The 20,169-nt window shown below is 32.4% G+C and overlaps 2 protein-coding genes across 9 annotated transcripts in view; both read right to left on the reverse strand.

Annotated features, from left to right (window-relative positions):
- Positions 1 to 196, reverse strand: part of LOC139485189 (uncharacterized) — a 28,955-nt gene extending 28,759 nt beyond the window's left edge. For 2 of the 3 annotated variants that reach the window (XM_071269432.1, XM_071269430.1), the window contains exon 1: positions 94 to 196. The gene's annotated coding sequence lies outside the window, so the exon portion shown is untranslated. The remainder of the gene's footprint in view (positions 1 to 93) is intronic. The other variant, XM_071269433.1, reaches the window with a different exon arrangement.
- Positions 197 to 5,683: 5,487 nt separating this feature from the next.
- Positions 5,684 to 20,169, reverse strand: part of LOC139485190 (E3 ubiquitin-protein ligase HERC2-like) — a 111,667-nt gene continuing 97,181 nt past the window's right edge. For all 6 annotated transcript variants that reach the window (XM_071269436.1, XM_071269435.1, XM_071269438.1 and 3 more), the window contains 14 exons: positions 19,754 to 19,952; positions 19,187 to 19,401; positions 18,591 to 18,892; positions 16,333 to 16,462; positions 15,964 to 16,103; positions 14,438 to 14,533; positions 13,680 to 14,056; positions 13,188 to 13,329; positions 10,456 to 10,650; positions 9,630 to 9,767; positions 9,227 to 9,389; positions 8,780 to 8,885; positions 8,178 to 8,390; positions 5,684 to 7,589 (listed from right to left, as the gene is read on the reverse strand). In XM_071269436.1, the coding sequence (XP_071125537.1) occupies positions 7,308 to 7,589; positions 8,178 to 8,390; positions 8,780 to 8,885; positions 9,227 to 9,389; positions 9,630 to 9,767; positions 10,456 to 10,650; positions 13,188 to 13,329; positions 13,680 to 14,056; positions 14,438 to 14,533; positions 15,964 to 16,103; positions 16,333 to 16,462; positions 18,591 to 18,892; positions 19,187 to 19,401; positions 19,754 to 19,952 (2,698 nt within the window). In that variant the 3' untranslated portion in view covers positions 5,684 to 7,307. The remainder of the gene's footprint in view (positions 7,590 to 8,177; positions 8,391 to 8,779; positions 8,886 to 9,226; positions 9,390 to 9,629; positions 9,768 to 10,455; positions 10,651 to 13,187; positions 13,330 to 13,679; positions 14,057 to 14,437; positions 14,534 to 15,963; positions 16,104 to 16,332; positions 16,463 to 18,590; positions 18,893 to 19,186; positions 19,402 to 19,753; positions 19,953 to 20,169) is intronic.

Raw genomic sequence — 20,169 nt, forward strand, 5'->3', positions numbered from 1 at the left:
TATCTTTTGGACACACAAAATACATTTTCTTGTATGCAGCCTTTAAACTTTAACGTTACAAGAACACTTATGGATATGTAGATTTGTCATTACCTCGTATATACTAATAATATCAGTTCAAGTACACACATACAATACTTCTTGTTCCTTGTATTTCTGTAAAGTAGTGTTGAGGTCAGTCGAACACACCTTTCCGGTTAACTCGATTACATACTCCTTTTAAATTTACCAACATCGTCACTGTCTGGTTAACTCGAATCACGATTGCATACTCCTTTAAAAAAATATTTGCCGAAATTGTCACGGTCTTGTCGGATCGAATTGCATCTATGAACACATAACTTATAACTACAAATACTTGAATGCGATTGTTCTCTAGAATTTTTTCCTTTAGTTTAATCTTCGATAGAACAAAAATTGTATGAAACTAAATGCTAAAAAGTGTAAATCAATGATTATTGGTTCAAAACAAAAGCTTTGTTCAACTGGAAACAGTTTATATATCAATATTTCAAATGAACAAATAGAGAATGTAGATTGTGAAAAACTTCTTGATTTATATATTGACAAAAACCTAAATTGGATGAGCAAATAGATTAAATGCACAGGCACATGTTTCTGTCAATGTGGGGTTTGACAGAAACAAATGCCTGTGATAAAATGTCGTGTACAATATCAAAAAGAATCAATTTATAACAAAAGATAAGAAAATATTTACCTATGCATATACGTATTATTTATTTTAATGCTAATATTCTGCATTGTTTGATTATTGTTGCAATATATGGGGAAGTTGTTATGAAAGTGGAACAGGTGGAAACCCAGTTGAAATAGGACATTGTTCATGCTTTATTCTCCCTATTAACTGTCTATCATAAAATGATAGTATGGATTCAAAGCTATGTACTAATAAAAATTGACTTGGACAATTAGTTTATGTACCCTTCTGTAGCCATTTTTGTACGAACTTTTCAAACTTCAATTGTATCAAAACTACATATATAATGAATAATAGAGATAGGCCATTTTGTACATATTTCAAGGGGAAACTTGATGCAAAGCATTATTTTTTACTGTTCCATTGCATTTAATAGAAAAAGAGGACTTTGTGGCAAATAAATCAAGATTTTTATAGAAAATCCACAGCCTTTATCCTTGTACTCTCATATTTGGCAATTTGATGACTGATAGGTATAGGATTATTGCATGCAGTGCTAGCATTGATTTCCTTAAAACAAGTTTATAAATATAGTTATTGGTCAAGACAAGTATAAATATGGCCAAAATCAAGTACACCTTTTAGGGTGCGCTCGACTTTAGTGACTCAGCACGAGGTGTTTTGGAATTTACAGGTTACTTAGAACTTTTTGTAAAAAATAAACACTAGCACATCATAGAAAATCAAGTGAGTAATTTACGTTTCAAATTTTATAACAAAAATATCTGTTATTTTCTATAAAAATCTTGATTTATTTGCCACAAAGTCCTCTTTTTCTATCAAATGCGATGAAACAGTAAAAAATAATGCTTTGCATTAAGTTTCCCCTTGGAACATGTACTAAATGGCCTATCTTTATTATTTATTATATCTTTAGTTTTGATACAATTAAGGTTTGAAAAATTCGTACAAAAATAGCTACAGAAGGGTACATAAACCTTAAGTGAGCATATTAATATCGTTAGATTTCTTGTTGTAAACAAGATATACGCAGGCCTATTCGATGAAATTTACAATACGACTGACATGAGTTAAAACAGACGAACACGAAATTGTATTCAAATGTTTGGTTGATATGTTTCACCAAACAAAATGAAGGGAAGTGAGGGGTTCCAAATCAACAAACGGCTACGAATGAGTCTAAAATGACAACGAATTTATGAACGACGATCGACAAATTGAGACATAAAGGCCACACCCAGCAGGTAGGTTGCAGTCTGGTCTTGAGAAAAAAAATCAATATATCAGTTCGTCGAAACAGGCAATAAGCTCAGACATGCAAACATCCGACCCCCTCCCCCCTTAAAAAAAACAACAACAAAAAAACGCCCGTTTTTTATTCATCATGTTCAATCAAGATACGGCCAGAATTTTTGTTTAATAAGGCAAAAATCAGAGTCAGATTTTGTTCTCTCATATATCTCAGACTGCCCCTCAAATCAAATGGTTCGTACCTTAGACTTAAATTATATCTTAGACTAGACCGTATACTGAGTGGGTATCACTATTTAGCTACATGTATGTTATTTTAGACCACGTGAAAACTTCGACTTATCCGAAATTTCGAGTCGACCGAGTTCGATACAACGAGAGTTAACTGTATGTTATTTTAGAATAGGCTGGGGTGTTTGGGGTTAAACATGTTCAATCCTGTGTCGCTTTGAAGGTGTCATGATTGTCAGTCTCAGCCTAAGCAATGTGTTACTGTAATTTGAATTTCAAAATGACTGAGTGACGTTTTTTCGACGCAGACAGGATAAGTAAATACCAGCGAAACATATCTTAATAAGTAAAGAATTATCGCATAAAAATTAAAGTCCGAGCAAAAAGGGGGGGGGGGTGCGTACCCCCTCTGGATCCGCCACTGGTCATGGTGTAAACTTTATAACAAATATCCAGTTTATATCTCGAAGCAAGACGAAAAAAAGTATTGAAAACTGATTATTTGAGTCCAAGGACCATAACTCTACACAAAAACATCAGACCTGAACATTATTCGAACGTGATCTGTAACTTGTCATGATAAAAATATATACCTAACATTATCTTCAAGTATATTTTTTTTTAAATGAAAACTGATTCGCCAGACTGACGGACGGACGGACGGACGGTACGACGGACGGACGGTACGACGGACGGACGGACAGACAGACAGACAGACAGACAGACAGACACATCAAATGAATGGAAATCAATGGTCACATTCCTGACATGGTATAGGCATTTTCTAATGTAAATGGTGGATTAAACATGGTTTTGATTAAACATGGTTTTATGGCAAGCTTAATGTCCTCTCAGAACAGTTTTATAGTATTCCAAATTATTGACAACAATGTGCGAGAAAAAACCCAGACACAAAAAGTAAAATAATAAAAATTAGGGCATGGCGGATAATATTGTTTACAATCTAAATCACTATAAAATAAAAAGCTATTTTAACGATGCTCTTGAATACAAAATGAGTTGAGAAATATACATCCCATATGCAGGTGAAGTTGGTATATTGCTGCTAAGATTGGGTAAGTTGATAATTTCAAAATTAAAATTGTCTCGTTTGTCATAGATTCTACAGAGCTGTCCCTCAAATTCAAGGTATAAGGATAAAATGAAGTGGAGGATGCTGCGTATGTTGTTTCTTTTTAATTTCTAGTTCTGGATTCTGAATACAAAATTTGTGCCAAATCCAACATGCTGAGGCAGATTTTTAACGTGGAAATTCCACAAGGTAAGTTCAAAAGATAAGGTTTTTCTTTATTCGAACAGGCCAATTTATACCAAGTATTGAAAGTCTCATTTAGAGCCCTTTTTCCTAAACAGTTGTGGCCATAACCCCATAAAATTACACAAATATAATACTATTTATTGAAAAAGAGACAAATACCTTGGTAAACTAATTGATTCTTTAAATAACCTTATTCTAAAAGGTTACCAATTCAACACTGTATTTATACCTTTTAATATTGCTTCTTTGGTATAATATCAAATACCTACAAATATGCAAATTCACTGTTCTTTAATCTGTCGATACATGTAATTTGACATTGCACAAGTTTTTCTCTTGAATGTTAATGACGTCTTTACACTTAATCCATTGGATGTATGATGTGTACTGATTGATGTTTTAGTCTGAGATACAGGACTATTAGTTGACATGTAGCTATTAACTTTAAACTATCTCAATTAGGTTTGTTGTTGTAAGGATGTATAAATACTCTACCACTTCTAATCTGTGTTTTTGTTCCTTTAATAAATCTGATGAGTCTTTCAACTGATTTTTTATAGTTTGTGCACATGTTTTTCTCTTACACTATTATCACAAATTAGATCAGGGCTTGGCACCTGTTAACATGTTTAACAGTGCCACATTCTCTATGTGCCTGTCCAAAGTCAGGTTCCTGCAATTCAGTAGCTGTCTTTTGTTGCTATATATCATATTTGTATTTCATTCGCTGTTTTTTTTACATAAATCAGGCTGTTAGTTTTCTCGTTTGATCTGTATTTGATTTTGCTCATTGTTGAAAGCCATAAAGTGACCTAAAGTTGTTAACTTCTATGTCATATATACCATATTTTGTTTAATTTTCCATTGCAAAAGTGTGAGGGTATCTACAACTTAGTCTCTGGTGGAGAATTGTCTCATTGGCAATTATACCACACCTTCTTCTTTTTATGAATCTGTCTCTGATGGAACATAAGAAACCAACACAACAAATGTTTACATACTATGCATTTGAAAGAGTTCTTAAGATTTGTTGAAAATTTATCTGCCACCATGAATGCATGTATATTTCGTACAATTGTTGCACACTAAATATAATTAATCTATTGCTTATAATATCTGAGAAATAGATCAGATCACAAAAACTTAACATTGTCCAACGAACCATGAAATTTACACCAGTCAATATATAGCTTTATATAAATAGTTTGAAACGCTGCTGCCACAACCTATATGGGATAGTAATCCCTGTCTCACAATTGGGACTTTCATAGCAGGTGTGACAAAAAAGGATTAATGACAATGTTAAAGTGACCAGTTATAACATGGCCAGTCTTTTTATATAGGAATGGGGAAGTTGTCAATGTGTTAAAAGGCTTGAAGTTTTAACATTTTAAATATCCTGTGAAACAGGTTTGTCACTGAACAATTTTAGTCAGATTATCTATATGGTATAGGTATTCAAGATTATGGGAACAGACTTATTTTTGAATTCCATTGGCAGTAAGATTTTTGACAAGTCTAAAAAGTCTATGATAGACAAATTCCGAGATGAAAGCTTTAGGTGTCATACCACCAATTAAAAGTCCCTATCTGTTCAACCAAATTTTGCAATTTTCACAGCTTTCTAAATATTTTACCTTAAGTTTAACTTCATAGAAACTAGGTATATCCTGAATTGTTCAGGTGTCACCTTTCTGCATGCCAATTTTCAACATACATTCAAAATCATATAAGAAAGAAGAGAGCTTCCGAAAGGAGGTACCACTAAAAATAACCCCTGGTTTTCTGGAAATTTTAAATTAGTATACTATGGAGCGCATTAATCCTCAATTTTTAATGCAAACTCATAAACAGGTAAATTTTGGCTTAAAATGGTCTTAATATATATTTCTCTTTCAACAAAACTTTTATTTCTGCAAATTTGTTGGTTAGTTTAGGTGAAGAATGACATCAAATGCACTATTTTTTGTCCGAGTAGGCCTACTTTCACATACGTTCTAAATTTGAGGGAGTAATTGGTGGTATGACACCTAAAAGTTTGTATTGATTATAAATAGGCATTTGAAAATAGGTGCTTCCAATTGATTCTGCCTATGATGAAGGTCCCTTTTGGACAGAAACGGGTCAGTCTATAAAACATCAACAGGCGATGTTATAAGCATATACTATATTTTTTGTGCTTCCACGTAAAAAGAAGAAGGATTTCTAAAGTGGTAGTAAATATAGTGTAGCAACCAACTAAAAATGTTTCATTTCTAATTTATTCATGATTCAACAATTGACAACAGTATATAAATGTAATTTATCACACAATATAGCTTATGTTACATCAGATATTCCTTGAGTAGTAATAAGCATCCTTTCTTTGTAACTATCCATTGCAGTTTTGAGCTTTTCATAAAAAAACAAGATTTTGAACAATGCATTAATAAAAACTCTGCACTTTAATCAGACATGGTTTCTGTTATTTAAGATTGACATGATTTTTAGTACATGTACTACTTTATCAGTTGTGAGCAAACTGAGTTTAAAATGTCTTGTATAAAAAGCTAATACTATGAAATATTTTGTGAACATGAAACTGCTCAATAAAACGTACCCATTAAATGTCATGTGATGTTATCCCAATATGCTGTTCCTATTCAATGTATGTATATTCTGCTTTAAGTGACCTTATATCGCCATTGCAGAATCTGAAGGACTATGGGTAATTTTACTGTTCGTAAACCAAAACGAAAAAAATGTTACATCATTTGTTGAATTTCCTATGTTTGGTATGTTTTAAACCAATCACAACGTTTTGGTGTACAATTGTGTTTTTATTACCCATAATGCATTAGATTTTAAAAAGGGAAAATTGCAACTACATCATCTTATAAAATTAAAACAAAGTAAATTCATTCATAAAACAACTTGGTACCAACTTTATCCTTTTCACATGTAAAAGTTAAGATATAAAACAGTTTAAAAGAAACTGTAAAATATCATTGTTTTTTTTCAATTTAATTTTGTTGGGTCTGTTAGTACTATTTTCTTGGTGGATCTTCATTAAGGAATTCATACTATAATTTTTACATTCATAAATTCATAAAAATAAAGTTTGGCTTGTTCTAATAAATCTCTCTGGAAAAACTGGCCACAAATAGCACTAACAACAAATATTTGTACAGATATATCAGTCATGATGAGGCACTATCACAAAATTAAAAGCATAACTTAATAATACTGGCATTTGTAACTTCAGGTGTTACTGTCTTAATGGCAGGACAAAACTTAGGACAAATTATATCACAACATTCTGATGTATTGTCATGTATCACAATTATTTACAAAGCAATATTATCAGGTTTGAGTTTACTACCAGTTAATTGGTGCCATCAATTAAAAAATTAAATACCCTGATAAATATCAACTGTAACCTTATAGGGTAGATGTAAACCACAATGATAGTTTAAATATTGGAATATCTAAAAAAATATTATTTGATATAATTTTTTCTCAAGTTTTTCACAAATAAATTTTTCTTTTTTAAATTTTACATCAAGGTTCCAAATATTACTTTTGATGGGCATTTTCCACTAATCATAGCACATAATTTTTTTGTTCAACTACAAGATATAACCTCCAAATATTCTGCTAATCCTTATTTTACTGATATTGAAAAATGCAATTGCAAAATGGTAAAAAATGGTATCATTGTGATGAAACTTTACATGTACATCATACTTCTGTTAAAAAACATTATGAAATTTACAAGAAAGGATTAAATTTATTAACTAATCATTGATTCCATCATGAATATCAGATCCATAAGCTCACTATAAAAAAAACAAGAAAACAAATTGTTCACCATAAAACTTAAATAATTTAAAAGTCATCCATATCATCAATAATTTCTCCATCCGATTCCATACTATCAATATCCTCCGATTCATCACTAACATCTGGCGTGTCCACATCACCGATCATTTCTCCCGTCAATGCAACACGAGCATAATCGTCAGTGTCAATAGATTTACAGAAATGTATGGCATATTTAAGTTTTTCTTGTAGCACTGATTTACATGAGTATCTTGGCATTTTTAATAAGAAGAAGCATGTATAACTTTCTGGCAAGAAATGGTCTGGTGGACTGTACTTGTCTAATACCTGCAATATATACATCAAGACTGTCATATGGTGAGAATTCTGTTGACAATCACAATTTAAAATCAAAGCAGTTTAACTGAAACACTAATGTGAAAGTTAGTTATATTTGTAGTGGTGTCTTTGCTTTGATTTCCTATGTCTCTACTGCCTGAATATGTTTCAATATTCATTTCACAGCTTTTGCAATATCAGTATTTTAATTTTAAAATGCCTTGTGTGCAAAGTCAGGGTGCAGAATCTTTTGTTTTTTCTCTATCTATTTATCGACAAAAAAATATGTTTTGTATCTGATGGGATTTTTTTCCAATTTTCATTTCCTTTTTTATATTTGCATAATTAATAAAAGCCTAATTATATACCTGAAGTACAAAACCTCTGCCTCTAAAATCCTTAGAAGTCTTGTACGTCCCAAAGCAAATATATATAATTAGTCTGCTCAAATTAGCAAGCCAGGCAAATAACACACTGGAGCTTAATGCAGACATTTACAGATGATCAAAGTTGAAAAATAGACTTTTTCAATCAAATATTGTTTTATATAAGATTCTACATTTTATTTTCATAATTAATAAAAGCCTAATAATATACCTGAAGTACAAAATCTCTGCCTCTAAAATCTGCAATAGTCCTTGGAAGTCTTGTACGTCCCCAAACAAATCTAAGGAATAAGGACCTTTCATTGTTTGAGAGCTCCTCCATCACTTCCCAGAACCACTGTATTAATGGCGCTGTTGCTTCTATTCCTTTATATGTAGCTACAGACTTGAGCAAATTCAATGGAATGTCAGGACTGCCACACACCTATAAAATTAGAATGACACATTATATTATAAATTTGGTTTGTTTGAAGTGATTTTTTGGATTTTCCTTTATCAGTAATACTCAAAATACAAATTTAAAAGCCAAATACTTCTAAATACCATTAGAGCTATAATGGATCCTAAAAAAAATAGCAAATATCATTTAAAGTCAACTTTGCCTGAGGGATAACCATAAAATAGAAATGTATTCACATTTTCATTTCCATATATACCTGATATTTATAGATGTTTTTATGTAATATGGTAACGGATAACAGATGTTATGATTATTTTTTTTTAACTATGCTGTACAAGTTAAATCAATTCTGTTAGTTTTACACTGAAATGTAATAATTAAGAACCTTGAGTAGCAGTTATTAAGATACTCACCATAGTTTCTAGTTCTAACCCTGTAAACAGTGACAGTAATGGTACAGGGACTACCTTAGCCATACCTTCTCTAACCCACTTCACCTGCTCATCAAACTCATGTAATCTGAAATCACAAATATATGTATCAAAATAAGTCTGCTTTTTGGTTGGGTTGTTGTCTAATTGACATATTCACCATTTCCATTCTCAATTTTACCATCAAAGGTTATAACCAGAATTTATTTTGTTAAAAAGATGAGGCATTATCAATATGCTTTGTATGATAAACAGCCTCGATTTGAGACAAAGAAGATATTATAACATTGTTTTATCTATATTTTTAGGCAAACGTATTATTGTGACAGCTGATCAATGAAACATGGTAGGGGTACGCAACATACTAATTTGGGAACAGATGTCTGTCTGGGGTTTAAACCCCTCTCTCATTCATTTATTAAAATTTACCTATAATTCATTGCAAGTCTGATATATTCAGCCTTATTCTCTGGTGATATTCTGGAATACTTAGAACTAAGATGGATTTCCTGTCCAGAAGCACTTGGAATACTAAATGGCATTTCTGCTGATCGCAAACTTGCATCATCCATTTCTTTTATAAACATCAGACCTAAAATTAAATATATAATTAATAGATTGAAATAGTTGCTTGAATAGATGTATTCTTTCAAAATTCACTTTTAAGATTTCATTTGTTGAAATTCAACTATAGCATTTGGAAATCTTTTTTACACTATCTTGCCTGTTGCAAGCCATTTATATCTCACTGAAAATTACATTTATTAGATAAATAGAGATAAACAATTGAATATTGATATATTTTAATACTGATCTTCACAGTGATACCTACCTGGAATAAAATCTTTGTCTGCCTCTGACAGATCATTTATAGTAAGTACAGGCATTCCTGCTAATTGTTTCCATACAGGTTCAGCTATATTTAGACTAAGGGGACTTCCACTTCTAATAGCTATACCAAACAACATTCCTGAAAATACATTGACCATTATTTTTCTGTTATACGAATGTATATAGTATAGAAAAAAAGATGAGGTATGATTGTAAATGAGACAAATCTTTTCAAGAGTCCAAATGAAACAGAAATAAACAACTATAGTTCACTGTACGACCTTTGGTAAAAGTCCCACTATATGAAGTTAAGTTATATAAACAGTTTTTACAGAAATTCTTAGATCATCTTTAAAATCAATGGCATATGAATAGCGTATACAAGTTTGAAAAAAACCCAACCAATTACAGCTCGGTAAACGTCATAAGAAATATGTAGAAATGAGTATTCATCAAAGTGTTACTGTTAACTATTGTACCAGGAATGTTGATCCATGATGCTCAAGTATTGTCCTGAACATATACAAAATATTTGCCACTAAACATAACGTAGACAGCAATCAATCAATCAAACATAATGAGTAATGAGACCTGAAGCCACAGTATTATTTTTAAATAAGAAACTATCACTTAAATGTACCATGGAACTTACTTTATATGAAATGAAGCTGAGGAATGAAGAGAGTCTTACATCAGAAACTATTGTTATAACGATATATTGACATTTTTTCCCTCAACATCATGAAAAGTAAAAATTTTATATGATATGAGTTAGGCTTTTCCAATTTTCCTTCCTAAGATTTCTTACACAATACTATAGGACTTACCCAGAAACCTGAACATATTGATATGTTGATGGCCCTTTAACATTGGGTTGAGTAGATAACAGTCTCTATTTGCTCCCGACTCCCCTCGACCATTAGGTGTGACTATGAGTAGGTTGAGGGATCCGTTCTGTAACTCGTCACACATCTCAGCTATTGACTCACTGTACCCACCACCACAGTCATCAACGCTCTCTCCTACAGAACAATAGTTAGCTTGATATTACACTGTCTGAGAATCAAATGCATTCTGGGTAATTTGTACAATGTAATCTGTGTTATCTGACACACTGGGGGACCAGCAAAAAATGTCGGATTAAGCAGGGTGTCAGAATACTCTGTTTTTTCTGCAAGGATAGGCATATTTTGGGACCATGAAAATGTGTCGCTTAAAGTAGGATGTTGGAATACTCAGGTGTCAGATTAGGCAGGTTACACTGCATTAATTAATAATTTGTGAGTGGTTACATAGGTCATAAACAATGTAATTTCAACCAATGATGAAACAATTTCCAAACAAGTGAAACTGCGAGCTACTGCTCACTGATGATACCCCCGCCGCAAGTGGATAATATTAATAGTGTAAAAATATGCAAGTGTTCGGTAAACAGGAAGTTGTCGAGTGATGAATCTGAAAACGCATCACACGGTATAGCTGACTTATATAAATCCTGAAACCAAATTTCAGAAATCCTTGTATTGTAGTTCCTGGGAAAAATGCGACGAAAAATATTCATGGGACGGACAGACTGACTGACGGACTGATGGAAGGATGGACTGACGGACTGACCGAAGGACAGACAGAGGTAAAACAGTATACCCCCCCTTTTTTAAAGCGGGGGTATAATTAGGACAACTTATTGTGACTTATAAGGTATTCTTACATGTATATCCAAGTGCTTGGTTATCATCTTTAATGGAGGTAATATTTAAAATTATCTTTATTGGAGTTTGCCATTTAAATTCCTTATCTCTAATTACTATTTCCAAAGATTTTACCTATTTGGTTTAACCTTTTATTTATATGAGCACATCCTAGAAGCCACTGTATAGTATGTGAAAAGCTATTAAAACCCTACTCTTAAATATTTTGTTATTTCTTGACTATTTAGGATGTTTGCATAAAAAAGAAATAAGGATACAAACTGCATAAAATCAGCATTTTCTTTGATTATGTGAAATAAGCCTACATTATGACAACATTAATTATTTCTAACATTGAAAATCTTGTCTTGTATAAATTATATATGTAGTTATATTATGTGTAAATTTGGAAGTAATTCTTTTAAACTGCAATTTTATAGGACAAAAATAGTCACATGGTGAAGGATTCAGGTTGGTATCCTAATTGACTCTCCTTGATTTTAATGGAGAACCAGATGCTCCGCAGGGCGCAGCTTTATACAACCACAGAGGTTGAACCCTGAACGGTTGGGGCAAGTATGGACACTACATTCAAGCTGGATACAGCTTTGAATTTGGATTGTGATTAAATAGTTGACACAGCATAGGTTACTGACACAGAATGAATGTGGTCTAATGAACTTAAAATTATTTTTTTGGCTTTTGAACAATTCACTATGCTGTTGAATATTAATCCTCTCAAAAAAAAATTATTTGAAGAAATTTTCTTTTTAATTTCTGACATCTGAAATAAGAAAAATTTAACCCCCCCCCCCCCCCCCCCAATTTTTTTCACCTCCCCATTTCCCTTATTCCAAAAATGATCTCAATTCAAATTTCTAATGGAGTTTGCAACAATAACTACTCATTAAAATATTAAAATATAAATGTCATACAGTCATGGTAAAAATTAATATTAATTAATAGTAACTTCTAAAAAAAAATAATGGGGAATGTGTCCAAACGGACACAGATGATGCCCCTGCTAGCATATAACGTTATAAATGGACATAACTCAAGAACTGTAAAAGTGAGGCTGCCAAAAAATGAACTTAAACTGAGTTTAGAGGTATTAAACGTTTATATACACATGTCATTAAATTTAGTTAGGACAAACTTAAGTTAAGAGAACAGAAACTAAAAAATTCTTCAATATTTCCACTTGTAAAGGGGCATAACCCTAGAATGGTAATCAAAGTGCTTGTAATCACTGAATGGTAAAGATTGCTTTTATTTATCAGTTGGTAGTAAAGTGAATATTACATTGTATATTGTATATAGCATTGATTTAAGTTGATTCAACTACTATTCTGGACAAGGAGAGATAACTCCAATTTTCAAAGATTTCATAAAGCATTGGTTTTAGGTGATTCAACAACCATTCTGGACAAAGAAAGATAACTCCAATTTATTGTCTTGAAACTACAAAAATGCTTGTATTTGGCCCCTTTTTTGCCCTTCATTCCTAGACTGTTTGCCCCATAACCCTTTAAATATATCCTAACCTTCTACTTAGGGTGTTAAACATTGTGGAACAATTTCAGAACAATTGAAATACTTTACACAACTTATTGTCCTGACACTAGATAAATAATTGATTTGGTCCCCTAATTCCTAAACCTTAGGGACCATAACCCCCAAAATCAATTCCAAGCTTCCTTTTGTAGTTATAAACATTGTGTTAAATTTTTTATTGATTTCTATATTTATACTGAAGTTAATATCCGGAAACCATCGGTCTTCGGACGACGCTGACTACGACGCCGACGTGATACAAATATACGACCTCTAAAATTTTGCCATCGTATAAAAACTAAATGTATGACACTTACCCACAAATTTGACTTTCCATACCCTATGTGGTAACATGAGACTATCAGCATTAAACACAGCTTGTTTAGCAGCTAACTGTCCAAACACTGACTTAGAACCATCAGGGCCTGCTAACCCACCTTTACCTCTCGCACGTTTCACCTGGAACGATAAAATCAATCTTATATAAAATGTATATCATAAAAGATTTTTAATTCAGAAATTATATCCACTATCCAAAAAAGCAAATACATCGTTTTATTAACTGTAAAAGTCTGTCAGTGTGTTCCAATCAACATATTTCATACTTTAAATGTAATTACTAATAGATTATGATTCACTGTTTTATAGTCTAATGCATTCTGGGCAATACTTTTTCTGATGATTAAAAATTTTCAACCAAAGCATTCTTATGTTCATTTTATTGTACAAACAAGTAAATAACCTAGTCCAATTCATAAGACCATATCAGCTTTCAATGACATATAAAATTCTTGACATAAACTACTGACCTGAATTCTGTTTAATTCCACTACTGGTCCATGCTGTTTGTCTCGGACCATTGTAGCTTGTACAACTTTCCTAAATGCAGTTTCTTTTGCAGACGACACTAAAATGCCTCTCAGTTTATTCAAGCCAGTGGTATTCTCCTCCAGATATTCTGGTTCTGGTTTATCCTGAAGGTCAAACATTGGAATGGAAGGACAAAACAGATCAGAGAAGTGATGAAGCAATACTAATCGATTACGTAGGACAATTATTGATATATTCTGTAGTTGGTTGTATTCCATTGGGATCAATGTTGGAATTTTGCCAGCATTTACTGGCTTGTTCGTTGACCAGGCTAAACTATGAGCAGATCCACATGCTACTCTGTTTATCTTCTTGCCTATAAAATAAAATACATAATAATCTTGCTGTTTCCAGATCTCATCCTGTAAAGTCACATACTAAAGCTCAACATACTTAGATTTCTGAACTTTTTGAAACATAACTGTATGTATCTCGATACATCAAATTCAATGAGACTGAAAACACGACTCATCTAAGTCCTAATTTATCAGGAATATTTTGTAAGGATTAACAGTACAAAATCCTGTTTACATTCCAATTTAAAATAACAAGATTCATCAAGATATCTGATAGGTGCTAATTAATCAATTTTATTCTCTAAAGTGCACTCTAACTATTTCTCAATAATTAAAGATTGTATCTCTTTCAATCCAAAAGAAATAAATGAATTTCTAATACCTAAAATAAAATAAAATACCTGTTAAGGCAGCAACCAGTCTAGGTCTCTGTATAGCATTAGTTGTACCATCTCCTACCTGGCCTTCATCATTGTCACCCCAAGTGTACACCTCACCTGTAATTGTTACAATAACATGTTATGTCTACAAATGTGTAAATAAAATGAAAATTTCAATTGCATAGTCCTAAAAATGACTAAATAAACTTATTAATTCATAATAATGATAACAAATGACCACTTTTTTCAGATAACTTATATAAAATGCTGCAATTTTTATATGGACAAACCATCCAAATATCAGACTCATGATTGACATCACATAGTACATATTGAAATATTGGCAGCAGTCCTTTTGCGCCAATTACTGTTTTTCGAGGTTATCATTTGCGCCAAATTTTATTTTCCAAATGTATCAATTGCGCCAATATTCGGAACTCATTTGCGCCAATTTACCTGTACACATATCTATCATAAATATTAATGATAAATATTTATTCTTATTTTTGGCTTAAAAAGTATCATATGTTCGGAGATATTTCACCATGAGGATGAGCATCTGGAGAGAAATGACTTGAAAAGCCATTAGACAGTCCATGTAAAGAGAGAAAAGTTCAAGAATAGCTAAATGTTTAATACAAGATATATGCCAAAAAGAGAATAAAATAGAAGGTCATGCTGACAATGTTTTAGCCACATATGTTGATGACACAGTGATTTGTTCCCACCATCTTTATATATAAAAAAAGAAGATGTGGTATGCTTGCCAATGAGACAACTGTCCACAAGAGACAAAAGGCTGGACTTCAATCTACCGCAAGACGTACCAGTAATGGAGCAAAGCATTTCCACAGGAATTATTATGAACTGTTTTATGCATTTCATCCTTTTTTTTTTACAATAAAGTGAAGTTACAAGGTACTACATGTATACAATAAATTGGGAAGTAACCACGCAGCACCATTTTCCGTGTGAACTGCCGGTTCCAAGTCAAGAGTAAAGCAGGACGGAAGTTATTTTTCTTCTTATTGGCGCAATCGTATGTTTCATATTTTTGGCGCAAATGATACCATGCAATTTTAAAACAGATGCAGCCTCTTTCATTTTTGACAAAAATCATCTGAAAAGTGACATTTTTTGTCATATTTAAGCTTGAATCGGTGTGTTTTTATTTACTAAATCAGTTAAAAATTATCAGATAAACTAATTGAATCAACTGAAATAGACACTTAAGTGTTTAAAAAGTGTCCAGAATCTTTCGTCAGATGAACCTGAAATTTGAGGCCAAAATCAGCCCTTACCGAACGAACTACTCCTTTAACTTTCTTCTTTATTTTTTTAACACAAACAAGATGTAGCACACATTGCTATGCTAAGCATATCCCCACACATAATAAAAAAAGTATTGAAAAACGTGAAGTGAGTGTCTAAGAGATCTGAAAAGCACCAACACACAACTAATCACTATCAAAGCTGCTACCAAAGATCTACAGTCAAATCTGTTAGAAATTTTTAAAGTGGCCCATGTTTTAACATTGATTTATTACCTGCATCAGTGCATGCTACACAGTGTAGAGATCCACAGGCTATATCTATCACCTTCTTCCCTTGTAATGCTGATACACGTCTAGGTCGTCTCACATGGTCATCTGTACCATGTCCTAATCTGTGGTAATCTCCCTTGCCCCTGGAATATGCAAGTAACAGTTTCAAAATGTAGATGTATATAATTTTCATCAATAGCATAAATAGATCATCAAAAATTTTATTTTCAAGTGTTTTTTTTAAACTTATTTCAACATAAGCATAATTTTGAACAGTTCATTCAACGTTTTTTATTAGTAGACTGCTTTAATATCTAATCGAAAAATTATAAATAAATGGAAAAACAAGTAAACTACCTCAACAACACTCACCATGTATAGACAGCACCACCTCTAGTTAATGCTACAGAAAACTGAGACCCACATTCTACTTTGCTTACACCTTGCCCATAAAGTGCATCTATCTTCATTGGTATCTTACAACCATCACTACCACCTCGACCTAAATTAAAAGAAATCAATAAGTCTGGCTTTTGTTTTTTAAAGAAATTTTCATAGTATTTTATAAACTAGGAACCAAAATTGTTAAACTACATGTATATTTATCGTAGTTAAACTACACGTATATCAATCTAAGTTAAACTCATACATGTGAACCTCCGGACTGGAGTACTATAATCCCGTTTTCAGGGGTCTCCTCCCGTCCTCCCGTTTAGGAGAAAAAACTCCCGTGTATGAAATATTTCATGAATGAAAATTTTCGGACGCCATATTTGATCATTTCTTACTACTGTACGGGTGTAATTGACACCTGTGTTAAATTTAACCTGTAAATCAAAGAATTATATGGCTTCACTTGACAGCTTGGGTGTCGAACATACTGGTAATCAACGATGTTTACCTCTAGCTAACTGCCGTTGTTTAATAAAAACTTTGAGTATTGGAAATAATTGAAATACATTTTTGTTACTTCCCCTTGTTTTATCCTGTTTTCAGTTATTTTGCTTTTAAAAACGTAAATTGTAAAAAGACTACGATAAAAAGACGCCTCCGGGTGCGGGAATTTCTTGCTACATTGAAGACCTGTTGGTGACCTTCTGCTGTTGTTTTTTTTCTATGGTCGTGTTGTTGTCTCTTTGGCACATTCCCCATTTCCATTCTCAATTTTATGTGAATGATTAATATTTTAATCAAATAATCATAAAAGAATGGTAATTAAATGAATTTAAATGTTTTGGCACAAATAAAAAGATATAAATTTATAAATTATTTTAGCAATCTAGACTTCCTTTCAAGGATTAAATTGAAGTTTATATGGTAAATCTGTGTGATGAGTGTATATGGTAAAATTAAATTATTTAATGCCCAAAAAGGCGCAAGCCAGGGCCAACTGTGCAAGGGCTGTATAGCCAGTCAAGGTCGTTAAAAACTTCCATATATATATATGTATATGGAATTCAACATCAGTTCATTTTGAACAAATATATCATGTTAAGGAGGGGTATCTGCGAAAAAATACCAGTCGAGAGAATGTTAAATTTCACGAGCCGTAAGGCGAGGGAAATTCATTCTCAAGACTGGTATTTTTCGCAAATACCCCTCAAGAACATGATATATCTGTTTAATTACACCGAATGTTAATGTACTAAAATGCATTGATGATCGTGACTTTACAAGCGTCCAGTCGGATAGAGTATTTTTTGGCAAATACCACGGCAGAGAGGGTAAAATAGGCATATCCTTTTAGCAAATACCCCGGCGGCGTTAAAAATGAACGATATTCATTTGATAACAGTAAATTGGTAAAAAATACACTGGCTATCAACCAATCAAAACCCCGGATTCTTACATAAGGTGTAATTAAAACTAAATATCAATCCTAGTTAGTTTAATAAAAAAGTAAATATTAGTATATATATATAAGATTTTATTGTTTTAGCTAGAGACAGCAAAACATTTTACACTGTTTTTAAAAGTTTTTAAGTTTTCTAGAAATATGACTTTCATAATGCTTAAAAGCCATGCAGTATTATTGTTAGTGTTTGTTATTTTTTTAATTAATTTATGATGTTGCAAATATACATGTATAGCATATTTCTTTCTTATTTGTCTATACAGTTACCAATGATAAGGAGATGGAGACATGAATACAAATCTATACAGATAAGATAAATAAATATAATGATTTATTTGCAAGCAGTGAACAATCATTTATCAAAAACAGAAACAAAACAAGAAACAGATTCTTCTTAATATTTTATTTCATTCAAATAGAAAGGCAATAAGGGTACTATGAACATATTACAATTTGATGGAAATTTGAAGAAAAAACACAATTTCTACATCATACGGTTACATTTACAACAAAATTAATGTCAGTAAAAAACCTCCTGATCTGAGTCCTAATCTCCTGACCAAAATTTCCAAATCTCCTGATCTGAGTTTCACAGTCCATCACATGTATGTAAACTACATGTATATTTATCTTTCTTTTTAAACGATGCATAACCCTACTCTGGTATGTTGTTTTTACAAAGCAAATACATTAATCCTAAGGTTGACAACAGAGAATATACAGAGAACATGTTTATGGTAGCATATCCCTATTTAATACTTTTTATGGTAATTACCTAATTTTCCATAATCTCCATCACCCCATGACCATACATTATCATCATCTGTAATACACAGGGTTTGAGCATCACCACTTCCACATGCCACATCAATTACCCTGTATCCTTTCAGGGCCTCTACCAACTTAGGTTTTGATTGGTCCTCACTGTCCCCATGACCAAGTCTGCCATAACGACCTTTGCCCCATGTATACAGCTCCCCATTGGCTGTTATACAAGCACTATGTGCACCTCCTGCTGCAATGTCATTCACTTCTTTTCCTCTCAGAGATTCAATAACTCTTGGTCTATCACATGTACTAGAAAATTAATAAAACAAGTAAAAATTTGGACTACCAACAAATGTGGGTATGTCACACATTTTTTGCAAAAAATAAACCAAAAACGAGTGCCAAGCATGGTTTGACTAGTATGTAAATATTGTAAAATTGTATGATTATTGGGATAAAAAATTTCAATTTTACGTATATTTTGTGTACCATTCCATTGATGTGTGATGGCCAATTCGCAGGTAAACTGCCATGGTACAAAATTGTAAGTGACCTTGAAATTCCTACTATCAAAGATTACTCCTGAAGAGTACTTATACTCACCACCTATTTCCATGACCAAGTTTCCCATCTTCTCCTTCTCCCCATGAGTAAACTTCTCCATCAGCTGACAAAGCCAGACAATGTTTACCACCAGAGTTAACAGCTAACTTCTTTATAAACACATGTTGTATGGATTCTAATAATGTAGGATGAGCTACAGAATCTGTCCCACCTATACCAAGTCGACCTATAGCTCCATATCCTGTAGCATACACCTAAAATATACAAGTTATATATCAGATCTAATAAGTTTAAATTAATCTATTCTTTAGAATGATCTAAAATCATATTTAACTGATGCAATATTCCATAACACAGTACCCATTTTTTTTTATATACAAATTTTCTCCTGGTTTTACCATTTTGATATGTGTATAAATAAACAAATTATAGCTTGCTGTTCGGAGTGAGCCAAGGCTCTGTGTTGAAGACCTAACTTTGACCTATAATGGTTTACTTTATAAATTGTCATTTGGATGGAGAGTTGCACTCATACCACATCATCTTATATCTATCAACAATATTTTTTGGTATTCTTAAGAAATATGAACAGGACATTTTTATTACCTTGCCATCAGCAGTAACGGCAAACAATGTTTGTTCTCCACCAATCATCTGTACAGGTCGAAGGGTAGCTAATGCTTCACAACCAACTGGTAGTTTGACCTTTGCCCCTTCAACTCCACCTAGCTGACCTCTGTGATTATGACCCCATCCCCAGATTTGTCCACTGCCACCCCATGATAAGGTCCAGTCTTCTGGTTTCCTGTAATTAATATCAGAACATTGTCAATTAAAAATTCTCAAACAAAAACTTTATTTTAAATTTTTTTTAAAGAATTAAATAAATAGTATTTCACTACTTTTGTGAGGCATTTAATTTTTCAAATATACTGCCTTGTGTTTATTATCAAGACCTTTTATTTTATCATTTAAATTACAATTAGGTAATCATTTCTAAGACAGTAGATCTCATATTACAA

This window comes from Mytilus edulis, chromosome 8 (genome assembly GCF_963676685.1).
Source record: "Mytilus edulis chromosome 8, xbMytEdul2.2, whole genome shotgun sequence".
Lineage (NCBI taxonomy): Eukaryota > Metazoa > Mollusca > Bivalvia > Mytilida > Mytilidae > Mytilus > Mytilus edulis.